At 37.9% G+C, this 20,819-nt stretch overlaps 3 protein-coding genes across 4 annotated transcripts; 2 read left to right on the top strand and 1 right to left on the bottom strand.

Moving 5' to 3' along the window:
• Positions 1-5,406: 5,406 nt before the first annotated feature.
• Positions 5,407-10,288, bottom strand: LOC106948386 (cytochrome P450 2K1-like). Its single transcript, XM_015034014.1, has 9 exons — positions 9,363-10,288; positions 8,743-8,905; positions 8,512-8,661; positions 7,648-7,808; positions 7,392-7,571; positions 6,972-7,113; positions 6,675-6,859; positions 5,920-6,061; positions 5,407-5,844 (listed from the first exon to the last, which is right to left on the bottom strand). The coding sequence occupies exons 1-9, from the start codon at positions 9,561-9,563 to the stop codon at positions 5,657-5,659; spliced, it is 1,512 nt and encodes a 503-aa protein (XP_014889500.1). The 5' UTR covers positions 9,564-10,288; the 3' UTR covers positions 5,407-5,656.
• Positions 10,289-10,328: 40 nt separating this feature from the next.
• LOC106948387 (uncharacterized) lies at positions 10,329-12,714 on the top strand. The gene is made up of 8 exons (XM_015034015.1): positions 10,329-10,412; positions 10,495-10,806; positions 10,885-11,151; positions 11,233-11,316; positions 11,443-11,529; positions 11,618-11,646; positions 11,738-11,794; positions 12,588-12,714. The coding sequence occupies exons 1-8, from the start codon at positions 10,376-10,378 to the stop codon at positions 12,666-12,668; spliced, it is 954 nt and encodes a 317-aa protein (XP_014889501.1). The 5' UTR covers positions 10,329-10,375; the 3' UTR covers positions 12,669-12,714.
• Positions 12,715-14,781: 2,067 nt separating this feature from the next.
• LOC106948367 (uncharacterized) lies at positions 14,782-18,426 on the top strand. Of its 2 annotated transcripts, XM_015033979.1 has the most exons (8): positions 14,782-15,469; positions 15,664-15,974; positions 16,537-16,797; positions 17,023-17,064; positions 17,433-17,531; positions 17,617-17,642; positions 17,720-17,776; positions 18,226-18,426. In XM_015033979.1, the coding sequence occupies exons 2-8, from the start codon at positions 15,923-15,925 to the stop codon at positions 18,322-18,324; spliced, it is 636 nt and encodes a 211-aa protein (XP_014889465.1). In that variant the 5' UTR covers positions 14,782-15,469; positions 15,664-15,922; the 3' UTR covers positions 18,325-18,426. The 2 variants fall into 2 exon arrangements, with proteins under 2 accessions (XP_014889465.1, XP_014889466.1); XM_015033980.1 differs by lacking the exon at positions 17,023-17,064.
• Positions 18,427-20,819: the final 2,393 nt, after the last annotated feature.

Below are 20,819 nucleotides of genomic sequence, written 5' to 3'. Positions count from 1 at the left end.
GGAGTTTGACACCCCTGTATGACAACCTGAGACCAACAGGTTAATCAGATTTTTATAGTATAGACTGGGGTTGCCACCCGTCATGGAAAATGCGTGATCGTATTAAACCCTCCTCACGTCATACGCTAATTTCACTACCCTCTCAGTAGCGACATTACCTGTAGTCTCAAGTCCAAAACCTGACAGTTATGTCAAACACCCGCTACAGAAATGTGATGAGCTCTATATACATATATGTTGGAGCCTATTAAGCATTAGATTAATTTATTTTTTGCTAAATTAATTTTTGCAAATCTAGGTTATGTGAATGATAGATCTATTGTATATTTATTTATGCGTTTATTTATTTGTTTTGCTTAGACCCTCCTCCTTGTCAGTCAGCCTCCTGCAGTGATTACAGGCAGAAGCAGCTGCTGGGGTTGATCTGATTGTTTGGTGAAGGAGTGAGGAGTGAAAAGGTTTTTGTACCACAAATTAACGTTTATATTTGAAGTCAACTCGGACATTATTTTTTGTTACTTTTATAAGTAAAAGAAACCCCTTTGAAACAGGAGAAGTCTCTGCGAGTGCTTTTTATTTTTTCTTTGAGTGAGTCAAAAACCTCCTCCTAAAAGACCACTCTTGCATTTTTGTTTTTTGGACTTTATTATGATGCAAGAGTGCAATATATATTAACTTCACATTTCTCCAATGAATATTTATCAAAGGTTATGATTAGAAGGATACATTTCTTTTACTTTGTTTTCCTGCGGTTGTAGACTTGGCAGTAGAAAATTAATATAGGAATAACACCTTTATATCCCTTTTAACAGGTTACACTTGATTCTGCTGTGGTGCCTGTGGAAACGAAGTGCATGAAGTTTGTGCTCAGCTAGGAAAACCCTGTGGATCACATGGTGGGACTTCTGCTTCAAACTGCTCACTACAGTTTACCATTGGCTCTGTCATCCACCAGTTCACTGCAGACTGGCACCAGTTCACTGCAGACTGGCACCTGCCAAGGACCCTACATGGATGTCTTCTTAAATTGTAAACCCTGAGGACATAATGTTGAAATAAAATTGATGTACCTCTTGTAAATAAATTTTCTCTATCAATGACTTAAATTGTTAACTGTGATAATTGTTTGTGTAATATATATATATATATATATATATATATATATATATAAATCCATGTACAGTGTTTAATATAATTATTACATAGATGTTTGCAAGAAACGGCCACAAACCTTATGTATTTGGTCCACAATGGCAGCTTTAATTTTAGCATTTCCTCTCCTCCACATACTTTGTTGCCAGATGTGTAAAATTTACAAAAAGAAGCAATTTAAATGTAAAAGTTGCACATATGTAGATTACTCAAGAGAAGCTATTTACAATAGTTTTTACAGAACTCTACACAACATCAATTTATTAATAGATACATATAGATATTAAAGGATAGATACACAAAGATTTCATTTCTAACAGCTGCTGGCAGTAGTGAGTGTTCATCCAAGAAGTGTGGCTTGCAGGAGCAGGGAGGCTCTGTACTGGTTTGTCTTCTTTTAAATCAAGAGGCCCATGATAGTTTGACTAGGCAGCAGATGTCCCACAGCTGATTGACTGAACCTGCCATGGACAGAGGAACACGACCATCTCAGATATGGTGGGTTGTTAGGTAGGTTACTGCTGAGAAAGATGAACAAAACAATACATCAGAATATGGAAATTATTTGGCAGATAGCGCTTAAGTCAATATTTAAAATGCTTTTCTAAACAACTGTTGGAAGATGTCAGTGATTTTAGTGAAACTTAACAACACAGCACTGACAGGCAGCGGTCTATACATTCCCTAACTGTGGCTAAAGCTGCTGCTAGCTGGTTTACTCTCCGATCGGAGGCTGTTTATTATATACACAGTTAGAGAATGGTGGATTGACAATGAGTAATAACGGCTAACACTTAAATGCTGTTGTAATTAACCTTACCTTTTAGTATATCCTTAAGATAATGAGTATCCGTGAATTTTTCAGTCAGGTTTCCAGAGGCACAATCACACCAGAAGAAAAGATACACCTCTTCGACTTACGGCGCCCGTTGTCTGACATCACTGTGAAATGGGTCTCCAGAAAAACTTCCGGTTCAGAAGTAAAACGAGCTGTAGTCCAATCAGCGATTTCTTAGGTCTCCCACTAGGACCTACCTTTTCCGTTTTCTTAATGTCGTTGTGTTTTCGTTAATGTTGTTGTGTTTTGGGCCACCGTACTTTTTGTTTCTTTCTCTCTCTCTCTTCCTCTCTCTCTCTCTCTCTTCCTCTCTCTCTCTTTGCTTCTCTCTGTCTCTCTCTCTTTATCTCTTTGTTTTTCTCTTTCTCTCTCTTTGTTTCTCTCTTTGCTTCTCTCTTTGTCTCTCTCTGTCTTCCTCTCTTTCTCTTCCTCTCTCTCTTTCTCTCTCTTTTTCTCTCCCTCTTTCTCTCTTTGCTTCTCTCTGTCTTCCCCTCTCTCTCTCTCTCTTTGTTTCTCTCTCTCTTTCTCTCTTTGCTTCTCTCTTTGTCTCTCTCTCTCTTCCTCTCTCTCTTTCTCTCTTTCCTGATGTTTCTATCATTGAGCGTTGCCACATCACTCCCTGCTGTTTTCTGCTGCTTATCAACAACCAAAGTGCCATTTTGTCTGTTTGTATCTGAAAGTTTCACAGGATTTCAGCTCAGTCGTTCTCCAACTCAGTGGGAGGTGATTCCCTCTTTGACCCAGTGGTCTCTAGTTCATATTCCACTCACATTCCTGTTCACTATTCCAGCCACTTGTTGCACATATTCCTTTCCTGCTGTAAGATGCTGAATTGTTTCAGGAGCATCTTTGCACAGTCTGAGCCTGGTGTGGTAGATCTGGGCTTCTATTGCTCTGCTGCTGCCTTGATCCGTGTTTCTGTGCTGTCCTTCAGTCTGGCCCTCTCTAACCTTTTGGTTTAATCATCAACCACTTCAGTTATCTCTCTATCATCTATGGAGTCTCAGTTCCTCCCAGTGTGAATCCACTCTGACCAACTGTCTGGATATCAAAACTCACCAGACCAGGCAACATTTGTGTGAATTGTAGCCTCAGTTTCATGGTGCATAGTATTCTGCATATTTTGGTTTTATCAAGTGCTGCTATTTTCTTTCTGTCTGACATCAACAAGGCATTGTCCTCCACTGGAAGTGGACGTTTTCTCCTTTTGGCTGTGAATCAGAGGGTTTGTTGTGTTGAAATTTCCCATTGGCAGTTTTAAAAATACCAAGACCAGCATCAGCAATAATGAGACATTAAAAATCACATTAATAACTTTTCTTCCACATTCTGATGCTCTTTTTAAACAAGCAACCTGTTTTCTCTTTGTTCAAATCCCAAATGAACCGTTTACAGTAAATTAGTTGGTGAGGAGGCAATTCCAAAAAAACATGTTTAAATTCATATTTATCACCAAAAATATGATTGGTGGTGTTTGACACACTTTTATCACGGTCAGGTGATTACACATAGAAGTAAAATGTTTATTTCATGTAGTTTCTAGATGATCTTTGTATCACAGCCTCCACACATTGAACATGTTTATTTTGGTCACATGCGGGAAGCAGCACAGAGTTCATGGGGTAAAGGTGAGAGCGTGAGGCCCGTCTGCGGCGTCAGGTCCAGTTCATCCTCTGAAACTCCGGGTGGAGGAGAGAAACGGAAGTGCTGCAGGAGGGTGGAGAAGAAAATAAAGAGCTCCATCCTGGCCAGAATATTGATGAGGCAGTGAAATAAACCAGCAGAAGGATTACAAGACCCACAAACAGAGAGAGAGAAATGGAGTCCTGGAGCAAAGTATCCAACATTCCCATGATACTAAAGCAAAACGTATAGAGGATCAAACTGCTTTCACTGAAGAGAGCAAATTGTTGTGTTGAAATGAATCAACAGAGAGGTTTTATAACAGAACAAGGTTTACATAACACTCAAACATCAGGACTTCAGTCTGTGGCACCATCTACATGCAGGATCAAGTCTCTCTCTCTCTTTCTGATGTTTCCATCATCTTCCACAGCCTCCTCACAATGACTGTCTTCTGTTGCTTGTCAGTGACCACATTGTCTGGTTGATTGTCCATTTTGTTTGTTTGTAACAGGAAGTCCCACAGCCACCTGGTTAAGGCGTTCCATGTATTCCTTTCCTCCTAGTACTGTCAGATTGTGCTGGACGGTACCTGCAGCGTCTTTTGCAGTCTGAACCTGAGATCTGATCTGCTAGATCGGGGTTTCTCCAGACCTGCTCCATGACCAGTGCTTCGGTCCTGCCCTTTAGTTTGGCCCTTTCTTGATTAACAGGAAGTAGAGGCTGCAAACTAGAATGAGATCTCAGAAAAATGGAGATAATCCTTGATATTTTTCGCATTTCGTGCCTCTGGCATGGCACAGACCTCCAGTGGATGGAATCATAGACATCTGAACTTTTTTTGACAAATGTGTTTCCATTTCCCCTTAACTCTTTAGGAAAACCCAAAAGCCTCAAACAAGCATGAAAACATTTTTGTGAAGCTTAAAATGTTATTTTATATTTTGCCAATAGCATCAACTGTTTCTATTGTGATACTTCAAAATGTGCAACATGGTTACTGCCTGAGACATTCACTGAGCGCTTCATCTGTCATTTCATCTTCCTGATGCTCTTGGAAGTTGGATATTTCATCTTTATTATTCCAGTTTGTGCAAAGCACCAGTGCAACCGTCAGAGACTATAGCATGATGCTTCCTCCTTCTCTCAGACTTCTTGGGTTTGAAGACATTTACTCCCAAAAGCTTTCCAAGAAATAAAAAGGATTGTGTTCATGTAGATTACTATATATGCATTGACATAATCCGCAGTGGGGCAAAGGTATTTAGGATAAAGTTAAGGAGAGAGTTGACTTGACTTAATGATTGCTTCTTGTAGACAACATAATTACTTTATGGTTAGGAATAAATGTCTTGCAGCTCTTGTAGTTTATATGTAAGTCAACCTTTATCTAGATAAGATAACGACATGTAATAAAGTAATATGTAAGAATATTGTATGTTATTGGGATTTTAAATGATTGACAAACATAAGGTTGAACACAATTATGAAGAGGAAAATGAAAATATACATAGTGTGACGTACATTTGTATTCAGCTTCTTTTAATCATTTAACCTTTAATGAAATCAGTCCAACTCCCTTCAGAGGTCATCTAGTTAGTGAATACATCTGATTTGGTTTTATGCCAGGACATGGAGCTTTCTGTTGTTACCTCCCAAATATGCAAATCAAACCTTTCCCTGTCAGAGTTGCAGCTCCAGTTGCAGCAAAAGTTACTTCTGCAACATATTAACTCAGAATATAAAAGCCTGCCACACACACACACACACACAAAATCAAAACCCAGCCATCATTTTGATTCTTCTTTGTAATTCTAATCTTTTTGCTGGTTTATCACATTCTGGGATAAGCTTAGCTTAGCCACATGTCATGAAACATTTAACTAAAATCCTTTTTTATTACTTATTTAGACTCATTGCATGATTTTCATTCATTGATTAATAAGCATGAACAGTGTCTGTTTCACAAACATAGTTTTTGAGATTGTTCTCTAGACATAAAGGTTCATAAAATAAGGCTTTGCATAAACAGTTGATTCTCCTTCACATCTGAGAAACAGCACACAGTTGATGAGGTGCAGGGCTGAGAGTGATGCCTCCGCGTGGCGTCAGGTCCAGGTCGTCTTTTCTGACTCCCGGTGCCGGAGTGAAGCGGAAGTGCTGCAGCAGGGTGGTGAAGAACATGAACAGCTCCATCCTGGCTAAACTCTCTCCGAGGCAGATCCTGCGACCTGAAGGAGAGTTTAAGAGGAAAACTTAAGATGTTTCCTGTCTAAAAGCAGAGAGATTTCTGAACCAACACACACCGGCAGAAAACGGCAGGAAGGCGTCACGCTTTACAAATTTGCCATCTTTGTCCAGAAAGTGAGCAGGATGAAAGCTGTGGGGTTTCTCCCACTCACTGGGATCATGCAGGACGGAAGCCAGGACGGGATAGACTGTGGTTCCCTGCAGCAGACAAAATATGGAAACACAGCAGACGTTAAACCTGCTAAGAGTGACCAACTGCATTACACTTCTCAGTCAAGATAATCCAGTCTTTTGGAAATAGTTCAAGCTAATTCCAGGCTCTTGAATCTATGGCTGACAGAGGAAATGTTGCTGAAACAAAATATTTTTGATTTAATCAAAATTAGCAAAGCATGTACAGAGAAAACAGACATAATTGCTCCCAAAAGTACATTTTCAAATGCTGTTTTCTGTGCATTCCTCTTTTTATCCACCAGAGGTCCTCAGTCCTCCCCTGTCTGTCCAGCTTCAGCACCAAATCCCTGTTTGCAAATCATCTTCCCTCAAATAAACCGGATCTCAAACTGCTCTCTGCAGGTTTTCACACATTTTTCCAGACCGTAGAGCAGCAGCAGCTGGTCTGATCCTCTGCAGTTACAATCCTGAACATTTTAGATCAATCACTTCTCCAACACATCAAAAATATCTTCTTTTCTTTGACCTGTAAAACCATATAATTGGAGACCTCACTGCAGAATTACTGTACAATGTGACATTATATGAGCTTTTTCTGGTTTGATATAAATTCAGATTCATTTTTTTCCAGCCTGACCTTCTTGATAAAGTAACCGTGGAACGTGATGTCTCTGCTGGTTCTGTGAGGCAGCGAGGTGGGAACGATGTTGCCCAGTCTTTGTGTCTCGTGGATCACGGCGTCGGTGAACGGCAGACTCTTCCTGTCTGAAACCTGAACCTGCCGATCTCCTATCACCCTCCTCAGCTCCTCCTGGACCCGGTCTGGGAGACGGGAGACATCAAGATAACTTCTTCACAGCAGCATCGGTATTTCAGTATAAACTTTTGTTAAAACATTTTCTTATTGTTCTTGTGATGGTGGTAAAGTTTCTACCTTGTATCTTTGGATATTTGGCCATGAGGAGAAGCCCCCATCTCAGAGTGGTGGATGTTGTTTCAGTCCCGGCGTTGAATAAGTTTGTGACCGTCATTAACAGGTTGTCATTGTGGAAGTGGCTGTTTTTATTACCAGATGCCTGCAAATGAACAAACAATTATGATTCTGTACATTCCTGTCATCAGCTTTAACGGCCACAGGTGAAATAAAAAAAATGCTTTACAAAAAAAAAACAGACATAGAAGATAGAATATAAAACAGAGTACATGCATTTTGTTTGGAATTTAGCTTTTTTGCATTTTGGACGTTGGAAAACAATGTGTCTATCTCATCAATAACAGTAACAATCAACTGTAATGTGAGCAGATTCAAGCAGAGCTGATGAACTCTAAAATAATTTCATCTGAAAGAGCAAACCTCCAGGTTCTGCTTGCGAACCAGAAAGGCGTCCACGAAGCCTCTGCACATGTCCGGGTTCAGCGTCTCCTTTAACCGCCTGAAGAGGGCGAAGTTCTGTTTCTGATTGGCTGCAACCATTTCTATGAACTCCTTCCTCTTTGTGACCCATTTAAAGAGGCGTGGAAACATGTTGTACAGCTTTCAAAGAAGAAGTTCTCATATAAGTTAATGAGTTCTCCACCCTGCAACATGTTGCTGTCTTTGCATTAAATACCTGAATGGACAGAGAAGCGGTGAGCAGGACGTTCCTGTTGGTTCGATCCACCATTGTTGTGAACTCTGGGTCACTGTATTCGAATCTGCTGCCGTAAACCATGGAGCAGATGATGTTGGAGACGGCGTAGTTAGTTGGCTGCGTTGTGTCAAAAGGTTTTCCTGAGGGAAAGTACAAATAATTGGAGGTTACAGCAGCGTAAAAAATATAAAAGATTTATTCTGTTTTTGCTTTTTTGTTACACTTAAATATTTCATCTCATCATGAATGAATCGTTCCTCGATAGTTGAGGGTCCAGATCTTCTGTATGACGCCAAGCGTAGAATAATAGGCTGGTTTTTAAAACTTCATCTCTCTGTGGTTCTTTTGGTAAATATCGAGTAAAAAGAACCAAAAAGATTTACTGACTTCAACCAGACAGTGTGACTTCACATTTTAAACTAAAACTTTTCTATATTTTCCTGAAAAGTTTTGTAAGAAGCACAGTTTTTCTCCAACTGCAGCATCAGTAGTTAATTACTCCACTGCTCTGGGGTGAGATGGTACAATTAAAGGCGGTTTGTTTAGCCTACAAGGGGACTAAACGTATTTTAATGTTGCACAGGTTGTGCTGAGGTTGTGATGAGACAGAACAGATCACTGTTTCTTTTTCATCATAGGTGAAACTTGAAAACAGAACAACACGCATCAGATATCACAACTTTTTAAAAATTCACAGATGCAGGACATGACAGCTGATTGGACAGTCGTTGGACACACAGAGATGGGCTCGTCTTTGCAACTTTATGACAATATTAATCTGAAAGGAACTAATGGTTTTCATGAGACTGGACTGAATTGTCTTGTAAAATTGATTAATTTTACCTTTGAAATCCTTAAAAACCTCAATGAGATGCTGACACTCCTCAATGATTTTGTCTTCACACGCCTTCTTGCCCATCCCAAAGTCTCTGAGGTTTACCAAAGCAAAGCGTCGCATTTCTCTCCAAGAGTCACCGTTCGACCACAAAACCCCTAAAATAAAATCAGTTGTAGAACTTGACAGATGATTTAGACAGATGTAAGCACAGATCACTAAAGGCTTCATCTCCTCACCATGCCCGTCGTTGAAGTCACGTAAAATCTGAAATGAATCCCGGTCTCCAAACTCCTCGTCGTGCTGAACCAGAGCCTCCTTCACCGTCTGGTATCCGGTCAGAACCACCACTTTTTGGGGCCCAAGATACACAGTGAAGACTGATCCATACTTCTTAGAAAACTGAACACAGAAAGAAACTGATCAAGTTTCTGTGACAAATGGGAAGTTCAGTTCTAGGTCACAATGGAGCCTCCTCTGCAGAAGATAGGAAACATCTTTGAGATATTTGATCAACAATTAAGCTAAAAATAACAACAACCAAAACCAATAATCGCCACCTGGACTTTGATGGGAAGATGGTAAAGAATATACGTATTTAGCACAACGTTTTTCCCAGTAAATAATCAGCTAATGAGGCTAAAGCATTAAATCAATGCTAGATGTCACTAACAACACTAAACATACCAAGTAATGCTTTAGTGTGTTTTTCACAGACTTTATGTTCCGACAACAATAAAACTTTCACTTGTTTTGGCTGTAAATCTTTAGGATTTTCATGACTCCATCAAGCTTCAGTCCATTACGTTAGGAGGATTAATTGAATTTACATGAACTGAGCCGTTATTGACCTGCTTACCTCCTGGAACGTGTGGTACGGTCTGCTCAGGTCAATCTGCAGAAGGTTTCCAATCAGAGGAAGTGGTCTCGGTCCCGGCGGCTCCTTCCCAGGTTTTCCAGAACTAAAGCTGGAGGAAATGAAATAGACCAGCAGCAGGACAGCCAGAGCCACCAACCAAGAGGTGGAGGAGAGCTGGAGGAAAACATCTAAAACCCCCATGACTCTGAAAAGGTCCAGAGCTCCAGATCAGGTCCTGGCAGTCGGAGTGAGCACTGGAAAGGAAAACAACTGAGAATCGGATTAGTTTGGCTGGACAAATGGAGGAGAAGTTCAAACAACGCAGATAGTTAATGATTTCTTAAACAGCTGGCACATTGATCTGTGTCAAAGTTGAGTCCTGATTTTTCAGTCTGCATGAACCAGCAGCAGACCTGCTGCACTAATTAGTGCAATAATGTACTCAATAAACTGTGACCTGAAGATAAGCAAGGACAAAGTTAAAAATTCACAAATCCAGGCATGTGTTACATAGACAAGACTTACATGAATCATTACATCCATTTCAACTAATTGGTACATTCATGTTTTTTTAACTTCATGCTGTGAACAGAATGAGTTTATGACTGGAAGTGTTGGTTCTGGAAACACAGTTTCTCCATGTCATCTAAAGATCCATCAGAGGATCATGATGTTCTTTCTTCTTCATGGTTTTCTGTGCCACACCTTGTTTCTCATCATAGTTCAACTTCTGAGCAATATGTTAACTGTTAACTGAACTAATATGAACTTTTCAGATTCACTGTTACCATAACTCATTATTCTTTTGCAATCCTCCAACTCTTAAGATTTTAACCTGAAAAAATGATGAGCTCCACCTACATAAGTTTGGCAATGTACAAAACTAAGTTTGTTTGAGGAAACTACGTGTTGTAAGTCACAGGAAATGTGCTCAGGATCCCCGAGTTCAAAGACGCAGAAGATAGAAGAAGTTACTGCTGGTGCTGAGACACGGTGAACCCGAGTGGACTAAAATGTTTGTAATTCTGGTTCTGGTTCTGCAGCTTACAGGTAAGAAAACAAGAAATTATCCAGAATCCACACAAGTTTTGTTGATTCTAGTTAGGATTTGAGCATTTTTTCTTTTCAACAGAAATCACAGGAAAGTTTTCACCCAGATTTGTTGTCCGAGATGGAGATGATGTCACTCTGCCTTGTGATAACATGAGAGATGAACAGGATAGATGTGAAAAAACTAACTGGCTCTTCAGTAATTCACCAGATTCATCAGTTACAGTCTCTACAGACAGACAGGTTTCTGAAAAGACGGAAAGATTGGAGGTGGCGGCTGATTGCTCTCTGGTCATAAGGAATGTCTCACATGAGGATGTTGGTTTCTACACCTGCAGAACTTCACATATCAATCATAATCATGATGCTCATGCTCATCTGTTTCTCATAACAAGTAAGTTTTTTAAAGTATCTAATCATTTTAACATTTAAACCTCAGGAATTCATGTAAATTTACTGTAATATTCACCAGTGATGGAGAAGGAAGACGGCGACCAAGTGAAGTTTTGCTGCTTCGTCGCAACAAATGAAATGTGCAAACACACGGTGGAGTGGATGTATGAGGGAAAAGCTGTGGAGGATACTATGATCATGAAGACGTCCAGATGTTCAGTTACTGCGGTTATTCCTGAAAGTTTCCTCAAGAACAAACCGGAATATCCAGAGATGTTTTCCTGCAAAGTGAAGGATGATTCCACAGAAAGAGACCAGCTGTTTCCCCTCAACCCTCAGTCTGCCGGTGAGCTACAGAGAGCTGCGACAAGTCTGAGGAAATGCACAGAAATATAGCAAACAATAATAACACATTTAATTTTAACAGGTAATGATGTAAGCATAACAAATCCAGGAGGAGAAGCTAACGAAACGGAGCCTGCGTTCAAAAACACTTCAACAACCCCACTGAGTAACGCATCTCTGTTATGTTTCACTTTATGCTGAAAATGTTTTTCTGTTTCTGATTAAATGCATGAGTAAAAAATCATGATTGCATGTTTAAGTTGTACTTTGATTTTCCTTCTTTGATTCGCAGACTTGTGGTTATACGTTGTTGTGTCGGTTGGTTCAGTAGCTTTGATAATAACTATTCTGGTGATCACTCTGTGGAAACGAAGGGAAGGTGAGAGAAAACTTCGGCTTTAGAAGAAATGATTTGTTCTCAGAAAGGTGTTTGTTGGAGCTAAAATGTAATTTTGGTGCACTTTTAGAGGAAAGATCAATAATTCTTCAGGATGTGGTGAGTTTATTCATTTCATTTTGAATTTTGCTGCACAGTTCACGTTGTTCATTGTGTGGAGAAAAGCTGCCTTTTCTTTGCACTTTGACAGGAGCAAAGCCTGAACTCTGCTGCGGTTCTGTCGAATCCTGGAAACGGCCCAAACACGGTGAGAAGGTTCCCCTGAACTCCAGCCTCTCATTCTGTCACAGCAGCCCACTGGTGGGGATCACCAGTCATTCTTACACAAACTGGTTACTGCAGCAGTGACCTAAAGGTTTTTGGCCATATTTGGCCACCGTAGTGTCTCTTCTGTTCACAACCAAACCTGCAAACACATCCAATATCAACAGGACTGAAATGGTTAAATCCTGTTTGTTTTCAAACTAAAGTGTTGCTTTAGGAATTATGCTGAACATGATATTGCATATTGAAGATCACAGTTACATTTCTAAAACATTGTTGCTTTATTAAAGCTGAAACATGATGTTCCTTTGGTTTCCACACCAGAACTCGCTTTGTTTTTTGTTTTTCACAACCAGATTAATTTCCAAACAGAAATGTTTCTGTTTCTGTAATAGCGGAAAAGGGTGACACACCAGCAGAATGTAGCAACAGGTGGGGGAGGAGGAACTAGCTTCAGGGCCCTGAGGTCACTCTGAACGTTTCTCTAGCATCTCTTTGAAGTAACGTTAGAATATTTTGTGAGTTTTGAAACCACAAACTGAATCCGATGTCTTGCTTCATGTTCAGTAGATATGTAGACGGCTGCCTTTACTCACTTTCCTGCATGATGTTAGAACATTTTGTAATTTCAGTTTTTTTCACAAAAACCCTCAATAAAGTAATTATTCAGGGACGAGTTATTTTTGTCCTTTTCACCTCAGGAACCTCAGGCTTGTTTTTATGCTCAGACACGTTGATGAGATCAGATTTAATCTGTGCTCTGTGCTCTCGTTAAGGACGATGAGAAGCCAGGCGACTCGGTGACCTACAGCTCCCTGAAGGTCGATTCTCCTGACAGCCTGAACGCAAACCGTTAGAAAATCACATGAACAAGAAAGTCAATATTTTGCTTCTGAAAAAAAACCTTATTTGTCACAAAGTTAAAGTGTTATTAAGATATTAACTGGATGCTGGTGTGATTTATTTCAGTTGAGTAGTTTCATGAATGAAATCTTGTATTTCTTTTATTTATCACTGAATTTGATAAATAATATATTTGTTTCATTGCTGATGTTTGTTGCATTTAATTATGAAATAAAATAGTTTACACAGGAATTTTTGTATTTCATTCTTGACAATATTTTTTAAAGACTGATATTGCACAGAAAAACACTAAAGAACTTATTTGCTCCATCCATCCTTCAAACGGCTTCTGATCCACATTACTGCATAAAAACAGATTATTTCTCTTCCTATTACTATAAGAAGAGAATCCCAGATCATCTTTACAAAATATAATTTCTTACTTGAATGTTGCCTGAAAAACTCACAGCTGCAATTTGTCTCTATGCAAACTGGGTGTATGCACAATCTGGAGCTGTGTGCTCTTTCCCACAGTAAAGAGCTGTATTGATATTAAAGGAGAAGCAACAATGTGTTCCATCATGGCAAAGTAAATGCAGAAACTTTAAATAATGAGATACCAGAGGAAAAGACACAAATGAACTGTTTCTCAGTTAGACTTTATTGAAACAAAAAGTATGAGAATTACATGAAAAACGGGTATTTAATACAAAATATAATTCTTCTGGCAGCTGAATGGAGCTTGATAATATGACTGAAGTATAAGAGAAAACTTTACTAACCCTCTGCACATCTGTGGGTTGAGGGTTTCTTTCAAATGGCTGAACAGGGCAGAGTTTTGTTTGTGATTGGCAGCATTCATCTCCAGAATGACATTTACTCCCAAAAGCTTTCCAAGAAATAAAAAGGATTGTGTTCATGTAGATTACTATATATGCATTGACATAATCCGCAGTGGGGCAAAGGTATTTAGGATAAAGTTAAGGAGAGAGTTGACTTGACTTAATGATTGCTTCTTGTAGACAACATAATTACTTTATGGTTAGGAATAAATGTCTTGCAGCTCTTGTAGTTTATATGTAAGTCAACCTTTATCTAGATAAGATAACGACATGTAATAAAGTAATATGTAAGAATATTGTATGTTATTGGGATTTTAAATGATTGACAAACATAAGGTTGAACACAATTATGAAGAGGAAAATGAAAATATACATAGTGTGACGTACATTTGTATTCAGCTTCTTTTAATCATTTAACCTTTAATGAAATCAGTCCAACTCCCTTCAGAGGTCATCTAGTTAGTGATTACATCTGATTTGGTTTTATGCCAGGACATGGAGCTTTCTGTTGTTACCTCCCAAATATGCAAATCAAACCTTTCCCTGTCAGAGTTGCTTAAACTAATAGCACCTGGTGCTGAAAGAACGAGGACATCTAGTGGTAATGAGAGGTACTGAAAAATCAAACTCAATCAGGAACCAGAGGAAAAGACACAAATGAACTGTTTCTCAGTTAGACTTTATTGAAACAAAAAGTATGAGAATTACATGAAAAACGGGTATTTAATACAAAATATAATTCTTCTGGCAGCTGAATGGAGCTTGATAATATGACTGAAGTATAAGAGAAAACTTTATGTTTCTATTATTAGAAATGTTCCTTGGTCATTTCCTGGCAGACTGAAGATCAGCAGGCTTCATTTCTCACAACTTTAAAAATAGAATAAACTCTTCAACAGATCATTTTTAAATAGAAAGAAACAGGAAGTTAAGCTTCTTAAGTTTTTGTTTTTTCTTGAGCATTTTAAGGTTTTTAAAGAATCGAGGGAAAAACACTTGCGTGACTTTTTTGCACACATTTCCAGTCACAGACGACATTCACTCACTTTTTCTGCTTGTTTATGGATCTAAATTGAATTAATCTGTGTTTTCAGCAAACTTTGAGACCTTGAGGATTTATAATAAAATATTTTCATCCTGATAATGAAGTTGGAGAGAATAATTCTTCTCTTTAATCTGTGGAAAGTTATGAATTTTATCCCAATATTTTCTGATATTGTTCTGATATAAAAATTATGATTAAAAATGATTGGTAACTGTATGGCTGTGACTGTAAGGCTCCTGCTCCTGAAAAACATTCCTATGTGAAATTGGTTGGAAATTAAAAAGTGGGATTTGTTTTGCTAAGCCGGACACTGTAACTGCATTTAATCATTTTTTAAATTGACCTGCATTTCTTGATGCTCTTTGTGGAACAAACAGTGGAGAAAATAACAAAAATAGCATTTCTGAAAGTATTCATTCTTTAGAAAGCATAATTAATTGAAATTTATTGAGACAACGATAAATAAAACTTTTTATGGTAAGATATTTTCGTGATAAATGCCGACACTTCTTTGTCCAGTGCTGGGAATCTGCAAAGAGGGACAATAAGGTGTTATTTTTAACTGTTTTAGCAACTGGATCTATTTTTTCCAGCCGTCTTCTCCAAATGCTACTTTTGCTCATTTCCTCTTAAATTAAAGCACTGACAGCCTTTTTGAGCTATGATTGCAGCATATGGTGTAATCTGGTTGAGTAATCAGCGAGTGAATAAATGACTCATTAGACCCCCAACGCGTTTTTCAGTAAATTACACCCACATGGAAAAAAAAAAGTCAGCACATTAAAGAAAAATTATCCGGTAAGTTCGGTTTAAAAGTTTCTAAGTCCAGATTTATTTTCCCACAGAGAACTGGAGACGTCAGGAGAAATGTCTGTGTTCACATGGAGCAGCGTGTCGCCGTTCCTGCTGCTGCTTTTTCCTCTAACAGGTGAGAAAATCTGCTAAAAGTTCAGTCAAGTGTCGGAAAGTAGAAACATACGGATTAGGATTAAAGCCACTGAAGAAAAAAAATGACTTTAATTTTCAGATTTCTGACTTTTTCTGCAAATTCTGACCTTTTGTCAGTGGTCCTCATCCTCTTCTGCATGAAAAATTGAAATTATGTAATTTTATTTCCGTCAGCTGGATCAGTGGAATATTCCCAACTAATCGTCAGACTTGGAGAAGAGGCCACTGTTCCCTGCATGGCTAACAGCAGGCATCAGTGCAGCAGCATCGACTGGTTTTACTTCGCTGCAGGAGGCTCCAAAACAGCTACACTTGCTAACCGCGGACAGATTGGTGACCAGTCTACCAAACTGGGTGGACTGGGTTTGATTGCTCTCTGGTTATTCAGAACGTCACGGCGCAGGACGTCGGCATTTACACCTGCAGAGAGTCGATGTCACAGCAGAAGGAAAGAGATTTTCAGGTTTATCTGACTGTTGTTGACAGTAAGTATAAATATATTAACCACTTATATACACTGAGTGGCCAAAACTAATAATGGAAAAGGAAATTATCTTACTATGTTATAATTTATCATCCGATTAATTGATTTATTGTGACTGACTTAGTGATAAATCAATTTTATTAACTTATCAAAATGTTGGTTTTTGAAGATTTATTTATTTTTTATTATTTTAGATGTATTTATTGCTGCCTCGTGGCAGGACAAGCACACTTTACAGCCTCTATTTATTTGGATCAACCCACAGAAAGGATGACTGAAATAAAAACTGTTTTTGAAAATAATTTATGTCTTTTCTAATTTCTTAAGAAAGGAATACAAATAAAATGGAATCAGATTTGTTCTTAGAGTCCAACCACCATGCAGGTCTTCTCCAGCACCAGCTGCATATCTAATATGTGTATTATTAATATATTTTGAAGCTACTCTGCTTTTACCCAAGCCAGTTTTAGATCAGCTTTGTGTCGGATGAACATACATTACAAGTAATGACGATATAAGCTAACTGCTCTGCTTTGTTTCCCCATCTCTTCCATTTCTCCCAGTAAGTGAACATGAGCAGACCAGTAAGGTCTCCCTGCGGTGCTCCGTGATGGAGAACGGGCCCTGCAGCCACGAGGTGGAGTGGCTGCATGTGGAGCGAGACGGGACGACCCTGACGCTGCAAACGTCTCATCCGTCCTGCTCTCAGGCTGTTCTCACCCTGCAGCCTGAGGCCCTCTCAACCCACCAGGACCTGCTGAAGTGCAGAGTTACTCATAACCACAGCCAAGTGCAGATATTTAATCTAAGACCTGCATCTACAGGTGACATATAATTAAAAACTTAACTACAGAATGAAAACAGAATGAAATATGTGGTTTTTTTTATGGAAACCGAGATTGAACGTTTTCCACATTTACTTTTTCCTGATGGTTTTCTCTAGATTAACTTATCTTGAGAAAAAGTATGCAGAAAATGTCCCTCTCAGCTTCCGTAGTCTTCTTTGATTTTGCAGATTTCTATTTCATTTATATTGTTTTGTATTTCAGGTGAGGACACACTAAAGCCCACAACAGACGCAGCTCTGCAACGTAATAAGTTCTATTTCTACTCCAGTGAATAGCAAATCTACCATCCTAATATCTACTATTCCCACTATCTTTATTCATTAATAAATATAAAACCAAAATCTGAGTGAAAAATACGCAAACCCACAGATTCATGAGCTTATTAAATCATATTTAGCTTCAATAATTCTCCCTTTCTTTGTGAGCATAGAAACATATTTAATTGCTTTATTTTCTAGATTCTTAGCTTTTTTTTATGTAACCTGTCATTTTATTGCTTCTTTGTTTATGCGTAATGCTAAATTTTAATGTGGTACTTCATTTTCTTTAAGTGTTGTTTTCAGACAGAAATGTTGCTGTTATTAAAACCTCCTCTATCGTTTCCTGTCCAGAGTGTCGCTGCTCCGCTCTGGATTACATCGTCATTGTTTTGCATCTGGCTGAACTGTTTCTGGTTACTTTCATTGCATTTCTTTTCTTCAGGTCTCGAGGTAACAAACATAAAAACAGCTTTAAAAATGGATCAACACAAACTGAATGTAATTATTGAAAATGTACTTGTGTTGTGTTTCCTAGGAATAAACAAAGTGACTGACAAATCTGTGAGTTTCATTTGGAAAACTGCTGAAATTTGTTTTCATGACTTTTCATGCAATTTACACTTCTTCTTTCTGTGCAGGTTTTAAACTCAGAATCAAGACAAACAGTAAACCACATTCAACCAGATGTTGAATCGGTAAAACCCATTTTTCTTATCGTTATTTATCATTCTCTTCAGTTTTCTTTTTATTTACTTTTTCAAATGCAGGATTATGGATAGAATGTGCCATAAAATATGGGAATGAAAATATAAATTACATAAATAAGACACAACAGATAAAAAAAATGATATGATCTTGCAGACTGACAGTGAAAGAAAACAAACAATCTGTTGGACAGAGTTAAATATGGTAACATATTTTCTGGAATATCCTGCATCTATAGGGACATTTAAGTTAGTTAATTCAAAATAAGTTGTATGGAAGCCCTCAAATGCCAAGACAATAATTTAATAAAATGAAATAAAATGCACAAAAGCTTATAAATATTGTTGTCCTTCAGGACGTGCCCTGTATTAGGCATTATTAATACTTGAGTTTTGTGATTATGATAAATATAAATTCACACCTTAATGTGTTTCCACAGACGAGTCATAATGAGGACGATTGTACAGGAGATTACATGAACTTCAAAAGTCCTGCTTCCTCTGCCAACTTCAGCGTTCAACATGAACATCAAATCTGATAAAAGTCCAATTTCCATTATTTACGTTTTCTAATGTATTTAAGATTTTCCTTCTACTTTTGCACCAGTTTTTTTGTTAGTTTTTTTTTTTTTTAGTTTTTTTTATTTTATTTTATTTTATTTTATTTATTTATTTATTTTTTTGCACAGCTGCTTCTGTAAATAATTTCTTGATAAATAACTTTGTTTTATAGGTCTGACATAGCTGCCAAAACTAGCTCAATACAAACCATCAGACATCAACACCACAGCTCAGTGTGTAATTGGCCTTTACCTAAGTTTGCATGACTGTAAAACCCAGCAGTTTACATGTTTCTGGGGCGACTGTGGCTCTGTTGGTAGAGTAGCCATTTTGTGATCAGAAGGTTGTAGGTTTGGTTCCAGCTTCCTCCAGTCATGTGTCAATGTGCCCACAGTTAACCCCAAACTGCCTACTGATCAGTGTATGAATGGGTGAATGTGACTCTAGTGTAAAGCACTTTGAGAGGTCAAAATGATTGGAAAAGGCTGAAAAAGTTCAATCCATTTCTGCAGGGATTTTATTTGTTACAAAATCTATATTATCTTTTGTACTATTTAATATTTTGCTTGCTTCTCTTATTGTTGCTTTTAAAAATAATTTTTTGTAATCTGGTTTTAAGGAAGACTTTCATGATCCACAGAGTCACCATGAGCTTGTATTTTTTATTTTTATTATTTAATTAAATCATTCCTTTTTAAAAAATGATAAAATTGTCTTTTTATTTTTAAAATCTATATCAATTTGATGACCTCTTCATACATTCTTTTGGTTCTGTATGTCAAGTGGAGGTTAGCTGTAACATTTTCAAATGCAGCCTTTTAATCTGATAAAAATCTCTTTGAAAAGTTAAAATGTTTTCCTTTACTCTGATCAAGAACTTATGTAATAACATCTTATGATTTCTACAAAATATTGACAGAAAGCAGACAGAATGTAAACCAGTACCAGCCCACATCAGCCTGTAATGTTCATGCTAACTTTAGCATGAACACAAATTAAAACGGTTTGGTGTATTTTGTGTTTAACTTTCATAACTTTAGTATAATTTACTAAACGAGACTTAGGAAGCTGTTAAACTCTTCTCTTGTCCACAAGGGGGCGTTATAGGTTGGCATCTGGTAAAATATAAAAAACAAAACAAAACTGAAGAAAAGAGTGATTGAATAACAGGTTTTAATTTAAAACTGTCTCTAAAATCTGAAGCTCAGTTAGGGATGAGGGATGTGAGCCTGGATTCCAGATGTTTCTGCAACAAGTCAACCTGCCTCAGATCAGAGCTAAATATAAAGAAATGACACACAGACGGATATGATGCGTGAATTACTGGAGATTAACACTTTTACTAAAAAGGAAATTACATATAGTCTCAGGAAATGCTTAGAGGGCTGCAGTTCAGCAGAAATGAACTGACACCAGTGCTCTCACCAGAGACATCCACTGTCGTGTTCAGTTGCATCCCATCGTGTTCCCAGGATTTATAAAGGTCACACCTACAGCTGAATATTCACACTCGACGTGAAAATGGCTGCAAACAAATGCACAATTATACAACTGTAAGCCTTTGAAAAGTAGAAATGGAGCCTCCTGCACAACCAACAAGATGGTTTCTGGATGGTGAGGCGTCATTTCCAGCAGCCATTTTACAGCAAATACAGCGGTAATACAAGCTGACCAAACATGCTGGAACTTGTATTGGGTTGCTAGGTGACAGGCTTCACTGAGGTTGCTAGGTAATGTGCAGTGCTTGCTGATTTGTGAAGTTATATTCCAGAGGTTTTTGAAATGGATCATTTTCCAGACACCAAAAAAATAAACCTATTGCCAAAAACTGGCTGGGTTTTTTTTTTTTTTTAGCCGCTTGTGTTGTTTTAAGAAGCAGTAGAAACCCAAATGGGAGTACAGAAATGCTGAGAATGTGAATTTTATAAAATATGTCCCCTTTAAGGCTGAATCTAGCTGGACTCTGATGGAAGCTCATCTTTATGGATGTAGAGGTCATAACCTGAAGAACCCAACAGAACCACGTCATCTGCTAAAACCAAAAAATGAGATCCTTTAGTTTTCAAAGTGAACACCAGCCAGATATTGAAATTTGCTGAAAAATTTGATTTTTTTAATGAATCAATAAACTATTAATCAGTCTGAAGTTTGTTTTTTTTTGTAAAGAATAAGGAGTTGTCAGCTTAAAGTAGCATCCCAATTTCCATGTGCTAATTCCTGCAAAAATAGAATCAGATTTTGCTGTTGAACTTTGCCTTCATAGAGTACTCTAACTGTGTTTGGATTCAAGCAATGAAGTTACTATTTAACCACAAATATTTGTTGTTCTGACTATTTTTTTTTTGTTATTTTTTCCTGCATAGTTTAAACATTTTATCAAACCACTTTCTGGATAATAAATGTATATTATTAGTTTAATTACCTGGTCGTTCATGTTTGTTGTTTTATTCTGCTGAAGTTGTTTTTAATGTCA

This window comes from Poecilia latipinna, unplaced genomic scaffold (assembly GCF_001443285.1).
Source record: "Poecilia latipinna isolate Pla-1442-1.1 unplaced genomic scaffold, P_latipinna-1.0 Scaffold284, whole genome shotgun sequence".
In the NCBI taxonomy this organism is placed as follows: Eukaryota; Metazoa; Chordata; class Actinopteri; order Cyprinodontiformes; family Poeciliidae; genus Poecilia; species Poecilia latipinna.
The sequence above is the reverse complement of the archived record's forward strand: the minus strand, read 5'-3'. Positions and strand labels throughout refer to the sequence as shown.